Source organism: Hylaeus volcanicus, chromosome 9 (genome assembly GCF_026283585.1).
Source record: "Hylaeus volcanicus isolate JK05 chromosome 9, UHH_iyHylVolc1.0_haploid, whole genome shotgun sequence".
Taxonomy (NCBI): domain Eukaryota; kingdom Metazoa; phylum Arthropoda; class Insecta; order Hymenoptera; family Colletidae; genus Hylaeus; species Hylaeus volcanicus.
The window spans coordinates 3,485,408-3,494,817 of record NC_071984.1 but is presented as its reverse complement, the minus strand read 5'-3'; the positions used below and the strand labels follow the sequence as shown (position 1 = coordinate 3,494,817).

The following is a 9,410-nucleotide window of genomic DNA, read 5'->3' as shown; positions in this document are numbered from 1 at the left end:
AGCAAATAATTTATTAAGAATATTGTACTGTGTTGCAGGTTACGTAGCGAATACTAGGAATGTGTTTGTATTTTCGAGGAGAACATTAGGCGAATAGGTCCTTGTCACGAGGTGGCTGTTGAAAGCCGAGTCGCCCAAGTAAATAAACAGAAAGAGGTTCCCAGGGATCGATCGAGACCGATATAAATGCTTCCTACGTGATGCATGGAACGATTCGGAGAAACGAACTGGCGATACGTGCCTTTGATTATGTAATACGAGACTACGTGATTTAGGCAGGACGCTGATAACGACCACAGACTGTGTGGCTTACGTTTCTTCCGCTCCTTCAAATTGCTCGATGACCTACTAGTCATTCATTTTTAAAATATCGGATTATCGCTTTAGAGGAAAACTTTCTATATATTTTCCGTAGGGTTGCATGCGATCTACGAGGGAAAAAAGTTTCAATTCAATATGTTCATTATTAAGGGTGCCACGAGCTCTGGAAGGTGGCCAACCCTTGCGAATTCTCAAAAGAGTCGTACCTCCATTTTTAAAAAATTGAACTCTCGCTTTAGAGAAAAACTCTCTGTATATTTTTCATAGATTCGCATGAGATCTACAAGGAAAAAAAGTTTCAATTCAAAATGTCCATTATTAAGAGAAATATGAGCTCTGGAAGGAGGCCGATCCTTGCGAATTCTCAAAAGAGTCGTACCTCCATTTTTTAAAAATTGAACTCTCGCTTTAGAGAAAAACTCTCTGTATATTTTTCATAGATTCGCATGAGATCTACGAGGAAAAAAAGTTTCAATTCAAAATGTCCATTATTAAGAGAAATATGAGCTCTGGAAGGAGGCCGATCCTTGCAAATTCTCAAAAGAGTCGTACCTCCATTTTTTAAAAATTGAACTTTCGCTTCAGAGAAAAACTCTCTGTATATTTTTCATAGATTCGCATGAGATCCACAAGGAAAAAAAGTTTCAATCCAAAATATCCTCTATTAAGAGAACTAGAGCATTCCAAGCCACACAGTCCATGGATTACGCTAATGTAATAAAATTACGTTAAGAAAAGGAAGGAAAACTGGGTATCAGTTTCGTTTGGTTACAGCGATTTGTAACGCGAATCGATTCACGCGGGGGGGGGGGGGGGCAGAGAGAAAAGGAGCTCGCGTCGAAACGACCGGATATTTTTCAACGTTGATAACGGATTGTTGATGAAACTGTAGGGAGTCGCGAACCTGGATGTTGTCACTGTAACACTGTACTGTTAGACCGGCACAATGAGCGTGTTTAATAAATACCAGCCAGCCGGTCTGGTCGATTGTTTCATCGACTCTTAACGTTAACGTCGCCATTAGCGGTCGCGAGCGCGGTTAATTCCGTGTTGTACTTTATTTCTTCAATTATTATCGCGTACACGATACTCCTGGCTCCAAGCACACCGATAACGCCAAGAGACGTTCGTATAAATTGTTGATAATTCTGAGTTTATTATTAACGCGAACACTGGCCTCACCTGAATAGTATATACCTCCGACTGATTTATCATTGCCCATTTTTGGTACGTGTAACTCGTATTATCTCGAATATTATTAATAGAAATGTATGATGCGTATTAATATATACACGTGTAATTAACAAATTGTAAATTATTTGTAGGTGGTTCCTGGGAAAAGGAAGGCCACGAGGATCTCGAATTTGAGTGGACATTCGACATCTACAGAGAAGAGTGTGAAAGTCAGAATGTGAAAATTTGAAACGAATGAACGAGAAATAATTATTGTACGAGTACGAACGAAAAACGAGGCACGGAGATTCGAACCCACGACTCTCGGATTCACAGCGTAGCGCTTTACCTACAAAACCAGTCCCGTACCCTGCGTATAGCGTTCTCATTCGACTCATTCTCGAATATGGGAGGCCCGGACGCTACGAGAGTATATTCTAAATAAAAACGAATTGTAACGATTAAGCGACGAGAGTTTAGACGAATCGAGCGTCAGAAAATAATTGGACCGGTGCGTAAAATTCCTCTGGTTCGTTTCTGGTGGTCATGCTTATGGAGAAACGACAAATTAGTGCAGCTAAAAGGCAGTCGCCGCGGGGAAACACGATACCTCGTGCCCTTTAAAAATTACGACTGACCGAGCTGGCGCGAGAAACGGAGAGAACGAAGAAGGGGAGTCTTTGTTTTGATTAGGGAATGTCAAAGCAAACCGTGGTGCCCTTTCTCGACGTCGTGAACCACGACTCTCCCTCGGAGTTTTACTACCTTTTTATTATGGTTCATTTGTGGCGGTCAGCAGAATCAGGACCCCAGCTAGCACGCGATCACGTTCCTCAACGAGGAATTACTGAGCTATTGTGTCAAAGAAGGATAGGAGAAAGGATATATTGATAATACACCATGTTTCTTCATTGATTAGCTCCGCAGTAACACTGATACCTTTCTGGAATCCGTGTTTTACAAAATATACTTAAATCTATGTGACATTCTATAACATTCATTCTAGTTCATTTTTTCTTTAGATAAAAATATTCTTCTATCCTATTTATTGAGAATAAGAATGGTACGTTCAGATGAGGTATATAGCTATACAGTTACAAATGCGATATTATTGTGCATAACTTATCCACTACGCAAGTTTATTTGAACGCGGATAACACGATTCTTGTTCTAATTATTTAGAGATTATTTAGAGATTTAGAGATAATTATTTAGGGTAATGGAGATGGTGGTGGGTAATCAAATTCTCTTCGTACCGACCGATGTTATCGAGGCCTAGATCGGTAACTGCAGCGCAGGGGCGGCGTTAGGGGAGTGCGCGCCCGGTGTCCCTGGTATGCGAATATACAGATATTTTCTCATTGTCTCTTCTAACTCTTCTAATCTCTTTTAACAATGTTTACAATCTAACTACAGATTCGTCGTTTTATATTATTACCTTGACAGCAATTCGAGCTAACATCTTTTCCATTCTCAGGTAACCCAATGGCACAGAGTACTCTTACAGCAGCAAAACACCGGGTGTGTTCTACGCATCTTCGTTACCTCTGGATGCAGGTATGATAAGTTACCAACAATTAGTAAAATGTAATTAAATTCGAAACTACATTCAAATGGAAACTTGATCTTTTCTCTGCGTTTGATTTTAGGAATTGCAAGAGATTCCACATATGGCATCAACGTGGAATTAAAGAAAAAGAAAGCTTATCGATTTTATTCAAAACAGAAGAATTAATAATACTCTAAACCATAACAGAAAATATTTAATTAATTAGTAGAAAGCATGCTTGAACTCTACTTTGGGGCACCCAAATTTTCGATCCCTAGAATTCGTAAATCTAAACTGTAATATTAGCTCTGGGATAGGTTTAACATTTATTTTTTACCATTTAGAATTCATAAATCTAAATCTTAATTAGGTCTGGGTTATGTTTGAATAAACGGTATAAAAAAAATCCAATAATTTTTGGTGCCCCAAAGTTCAGTCGAATGTATACCACAATGCAACAATTATACAGAACGTGGTACAACTTTTCAAAGCTCACGATTTATGACTGTCAAATATTTATCTCCGTCAGGGACTTCCATGCAAAATTAAAAATTGTTTCGTATTGGATAACAAAATCTTACCGACAGAGGAACCTGAAGTACAACTCAGGGAAATGTCAAAATTATAAACTACAAAATCCTACTGACAGAGAAATCTGAAGTGCCCACTCTAGGAACTAATTACAAAATTCTAATCCAGTTCAGGGCATCCCTATGCCCTCGCATTACATTAATGTTGTAGTGAACTATTAATAAATGATAATAAATGAAATGTGCGTTGCAGGTCGGTCATACAGTTGCCTTATCGTTATCAAAGCTCGATTTAGATCACAGAGCTCCACCTAACGTTCCATACAGGCACTAAAAGATGCCGGTTCTCGGCCGAGTCTTTCGTAACCTATGAAAGCAGAAGACCAAGTCGTGGAAAATATCGGTGTTCGTGTTGCGAACGGCTCGCCAACCGAAAAACTCAGAGAATAAACATGGACGACGATAACGATCAGGACAACCCGACCGAGGATGACTACTACACGTTCCTGAACATCCCCAAAAACGTGAGCGACCCTGGCAAATTCGTTTTCCACGCGAATCGTTCCCTATACCCGGTCAAGGATACAGATCAATTCCTAGCCCTCCACGTGACGCGCTTTGCCCTCCATGCGTCTGACGTAATCAGCCCTTTGCAATAACATTCTGTATTGTTCACGCAACACGATGCATCTATTCATTGTTTATTTCATGGAAACCTTCAAATTCTCTCAAACTGCTTTTTCTAACAATTCCAAACTGGAATTCTTAACCCATCGAACACTCCAATTTTGTCACTTTACTTTCATCTATATTCTTGCCCAACGGATAGTTTCTACAAGCTTCCTGTCGCTCCTGTAAACCTTTACTCGAACTATTTCTGAAATATTCCACCAAGCTCCACTCGCGCATCTTGTTAGTCATATCCACGAACGAGTTATCGACGCCTGTTTTATTCCTAGGCGACTCCAGATGAAATCAGCAATGCATACCGCAGACAGAGCAGACTGTACCACCCCGACAAGCACACGGATCCTCTACTTAAGAAGGAAGCAGAAATTTTATTCAATCGTACCAAGAAAGCATACGAAGGTTTGTCAGAACTATTTCAAGTGTAATCTGCATAAAAGTATTACTCTTAGATTCAAAGTTTTCACGGGTATTGTTCACTAAAGTATTAAAGTATCTCTCTTTCGATAGTCCTAAGGGATCCCCATAAGAGAGCTATCTACGACTCCGTGGGAATCCGAGGTCTGGAGATAGAAGGATGGGAGATCGTGCAACGTACCAAAACACCTCAAGAGATCAGAGAGGAGTACGAGCGGCTCGCGCGAGAGATCGAGGAGAGCAGGCTGCAGCTGCACACGAACCCTAAAGGCAGCATTACGGTCAATGTCAATGCCACGGATCTCTTTAACAGATACGACAACGACTACGACGACAGGTAACTACAAATTTCATCTAATACACGTACACGTACTACATCATATGTTATCTTTGAAACTAAAGCAGGGATCTACTGTCGTGCATCGAAGTCAGCGGAATGTCGTTCACGCAGTCCATAGAAGCGCCTCTTACGTTAAGAGACACGGTAACCATGTATGGGGAACTAGGTACGCAGAACGGGACGGGTTCTGGTTCTATAAACGTCTCCGCGAGACGGTTGGTCTCGTCGAAAGGCTGGATGGAACTCGACGTGGGCGCTGGCAATGGACCTACGGTGTCCGTGAAAGGCTTTCGCACGTTAACGAGGAGATTGTTCTGCGACGGGGCGATGATACTCCAATTCACGTCGCGAGAAATAAGGCCTGGCATCATAGGAAGTATGTCTTCACTGTCTGTGCCAAGACAGAGACGAGGAAATGTCGAATGGGGAATGGAAAGATCTCGCTATTTGAGTTTTGTCCGTCTCTGCGCGAAAGTAACGAACGATGCAGAGGTACAGAGACAATTTTCTAACTAATTTTTCCAATTTTCTAATTACAGCGCTTGCGATGCAGCTGGACAAAAATACAGTGGGCTACCTGACGTACAGGGCAGGAATACAGAGCGCCATGACTACAATGATCGTCAGGGACACGTCCAGATCTTACACGGCGTTCTCGATACACTTGGGTATCCTGCAGTCTTTCGTCAGTCTTAATTATACTTATAAAATGGAGGAGAAGCAGATGAAGCTTCGCGGGAGTATAAAGTTAGCGTCTACGCCGAGACATGCGTTTATTTACTTCGTAAACATTAGAAACGTTGGTTACATCGATTACGTCTTCCAGGGCTGGCACGTTCGGAGCACTAGTCGAATACGGAGCAGAGAAGAAAGTATCGCGACACAGCAGCCTCGCCGCCGCGGTGCGCGTCGGATTGCCGACGGGTGTCACGCTTAGACTGAAATTGAATCGTGCCTCGCAAACGTACACGTTCTCCATTCATTTGAGCGACGAGATCCTCCCGGCTCCCGTGTTCTACGCCACTGTTATACCGTTGATCACCTGGACCATCGTGAAGAAAGTGGTGATCGACCCGGTGGTGAGGGAACGAGAGGAACGGAAGAAGGAGAAGCAGAAGGAGATGAACAAAACCAGGACCATGGAGAAGCAGAAGGAAGCGAAGATCGCTACCGAATTAATGAAAGCAACCGTTAGTAGAATAAGAGCCGAGGAGGAGGCTAAGAAGGGATTAATCATCACCAAAGCCTTGTATGGACGATTTGTGTACCCTCAAGAGGAGCGATCCGGTTCCGAGGAACATTTACACAGGGACGAAGTGATAGACGTAACCATTCCTTTGCAATGTTTAGTGAAGGACTCGAGGCTGGTTCTACACGATGCGTCCAAGGTACAGTCAACCGCGCATCAGGATCAAAAATCGTTTGTCATCTCGTTTGAAATATCATACGTCATTAAAAGTATCCTAGTAACTATACGTATTACGACAAACTTCTTCTTGGTAAGCTTGCGATAGTGGATGTATTTTGAGAAACATTGTCTTAAGACTTTTATTTTTTATCTGGTTAATACATTGATTATCGCACCTGATCGCCATAAGATGTCCACGTGGAAGACACTCGTCTACAATTAAGATATGTTTGGACATTTCGCAGAGCCAACTGCCAGGATTTTACGATCCATGCGTCGAGGAGGAGAAGCAATTGTTAGTGCAATATCTGTTTCGTACTCAGACGCACGAATGTATTATAAAGGACAACGCACCCCTCAGAATACCATTATCATGTGAGAGCATAGTACTTTGGGTAGAATACCGATTCCGGTTTCTCGTAATTCAATGTCTTCTTCTCTGTTTCAGCACACCTAGTAAACACGACATGACGTATGCGACATCGTAAGAAAATAAAATGAAATCGTCGCGGTACCGCGACGATGGCTTCTACTGCTTCGAGGTTTTTTAAATCATTCTTAGATTAAACTTATGCAAGTATCATGTTGAAAAAATTGAGTGTTCATCAATAATTTATACTTTGTACGATAATTTCATTTTTCCCAAAATAATCGTTCGCGCGACGTTGTCGCGACCGTAGGATCCGAGCGAAGATAGAGAATTGATATTCACCTAAACGGCGTGCTCGGAAATTAATCGTGCTCCAATTAATTAGAATCGTTTGAAACATAGAAAAGTAACCAGTTGTACGAAAGTAATATCCGAACGTTTTCTAGAGTACCTTCGAGTACGTAGATCGTAATTGTTGAAGTTGCGTTCTCTGCGCAAACATCGTTACGCCACTTCCAAAAATTTCAAATTACTGCCCGTAAGTGTAGTCGACGCGACGACTGCGTCGAAAACTGTTAAATAACGACCGAATCGTTAAACGAAGTTGGAAAAATGCACTTGTTAGTTCGTACGATACGTCGATAGAGATATTTTGCATACTATTCAATATGTCGAAAGGGCACACCGGTCCCCAGAAATTCCCACGGAATAACGACGCGCCTGTCGGACTGCGAATGTTCCGTGTTATAGTTCGTTAGCGTATGAAGTATTTCTTCCACCAAGAATAAAGTTTATATAATTGTATAAATTATATAAATTTCGAAAGAAAAGAAAAAAAAATAATAACAATCATGTGTTCGTTTATCTGATATAATGCTGTACAGCTCAATATACCAAGCGATCTAACTTTACGTACCAATTGCTTGGTAAGTTATGCGAAATGGAATCGTATTTAAGACTTTCACTGTTATTCTTGTCTTACGATAGCTCGAGGAAACATAAATGTAGCTTACATCTTAGTTTAAAAAATATATTTGGAATGGATACATTTATTTATCGCAAATGCTAGTATTTTATACATTCTTTGCTACTTTTTGTACTTCCCGCAGTTACAGAATGTTGGGGGGTTGGAACTATCTGTCCTTGGGGTCCGTTCAAAAGTTCATCGCTCAATGAGCAGCTCAGTGAGCGAGGTTCAATACCGGTAACGCCATCGGTAGCAAAGCGCCCAAGCTTGTAGATAAAATAGTTCCCACTGCACCTACAAGATGGCGCCACTGATACCTTTCTATAAATTTTTAATATATTATTTAATATGTCAAATGAAAATGCATCAAAATGACAAATTTGACATACTAACCAACATATTGCATCGTTATGTAGCAAGCAATTAGTATTAATTACAGATTTATTGCGAATAAAATAATTGGTTAAGTGGCGTCATCTAGTGGCGACAGTGGGAACACTCTTCGCTACAAACTTCGGCGCTTTGCCGCTAGATGGCGCGACTTAGTAATTTCATTTATTCGCGATAAACGCATAAATAACACGATTCCTTGGTTTATTACGCTGCAAAATATTAGATAATATGTAAAATTTGTTGTTTATATGAATAATTATTTAGTTTAGCAATAATTGTAAAGCCTATTGGGAAGGTTTACCCATATTATATTTTAATGTAGACTAAATAAAAGTTTTGATTGAATAACAATTTCTGGTATTTATTTGAAATGATCTCTCTTGCTTAATGGATTGGCAGAAAGTGTGTTTAAATATTTGAAAGGCAAACAAAATTAAATTATGTTTCACAAAAGACAATCGAATGAATAACATCGAGTATCATCGAGTTAACAGTTAGATCTTCTTTATCGACGGTCTTCATAAATCTTCTTATCGACGATGATGAGTGCGATGGAATGGCGATATTTGGAATGGATACATTTATTTATCGCAAATGCTAGTATTTTATACGTTCTTTGCTGCTTTTTGTACTTCCCGCAGTTATAGAATGTTGGGGGGTTGGAACTATCTGTCCTTGGGGTCCGTTCAAAAGTTCATCGCTCAATGAGCAGCTCAGTGAGCGGGGTTCAATACCGGTAACGCCATCGGTGGCAAAGCGCCCAAGCTTGTAGTTAAAATAGTTCCCACTGCACCTACAAGATGGCGCCACTGATACCTTTCTATAAATTTTTAATATATTATTTAATACGTCAAATGAAAATGCATCAAAATGACAAATTTGACATGCTAACCAACATATTGCATCGTTATGTAGCAAGCAATTAGTATCAATTACAGATTTATTGCGAATAAAATAATTGGTTAAGTGGCGTCATCTAGTGGCGACAGTGGGAACACTCTTCGCTACAAACTTGAGCGCTTTGCCGCTAGATGGCGCGACTTAGTAATTTCATTTATTCGCGATAAACGCATAAATAACACGATTCCTTGGTTTATTACGCTGCAAAATATTAGATAATATGTAAAATTTGTTGTTTATATGAATAATTATTTAGTTTAGCAATAATTGTAAAGCCTATGTGGAAGGTTTACCCGTATTATATTTTAATGTAGACTAAATAAAAGGTTTGATTGAATAACAATTTCTGATATTT

At 40.3% G+C, this 9,410-nt stretch overlaps 1 protein-coding gene and 1 long non-coding RNA gene across 3 annotated transcripts; both read left to right on the top strand.

The window, feature by feature from the left end:
- The first annotated feature begins 1,137 nt into the window (after positions 1 to 1,137).
- Positions 1,138 to 3,767, top strand: LOC128881891 (uncharacterized). Its single transcript, XR_008458212.1, has 4 exons — positions 1,138 to 1,548; positions 1,647 to 2,828; positions 2,972 to 3,051; positions 3,144 to 3,767. It is a non-coding gene; the product is annotated as an uncharacterized LOC128881891 (long non-coding RNA).
- A 157-nt stretch (positions 3,768 to 3,924) lies between these two features.
- Positions 3,925 to 7,881, top strand: LOC128881712 (dnaJ homolog subfamily C member 11). 2 transcript variants are annotated; one of them, XM_054132983.1, is made up of 8 exons: positions 3,925 to 4,097; positions 4,533 to 4,662; positions 4,771 to 5,014; positions 5,083 to 5,393; positions 5,557 to 5,764; positions 5,844 to 6,405; positions 6,671 to 6,800; positions 6,874 to 7,881. In XM_054132983.1, the coding sequence occupies exons 1-8, from the start codon at positions 4,026 to 4,028 to the stop codon at positions 6,894 to 6,896; spliced, it is 1,680 nt and encodes a 559-aa protein (XP_053988958.1). In that variant the 5' UTR covers positions 3,925 to 4,025; the 3' UTR covers positions 6,897 to 7,881. The 2 variants fall into 2 exon arrangements, with proteins under 2 accessions (XP_053988958.1, XP_053988957.1); XM_054132982.1 differs by having other exon boundaries at positions 3,926 to 4,097; positions 5,080 to 5,393; positions 6,874 to 7,878.
- The last annotated feature ends 1,529 nt before the right edge of the window (positions 7,882 to 9,410 follow it).

Excerpts from the sequence above, each read along its gene's own strand:
- LOC128881712 (XM_054132982.1), top strand. The coding sequence starts at position 4,026 with ATGGACGACGATAACGATCAGGACAACCCGACCGAGGATGACTACTAC. Across the intron at positions 4,663-4,770 it reads TACCAAGAAAGCATACGAAG|TCCTAAGGGATCCCCATAAG; the intron begins GTTTGTCAGAAC and ends CTCTTTCGATAG. Across the intron at positions 6,801-6,873 it reads CCTCAGAATACCATTATCAT|CACACCTAGTAAACACGACA; the intron begins GTGAGAGCATAG and ends TCTCTGTTTCAG.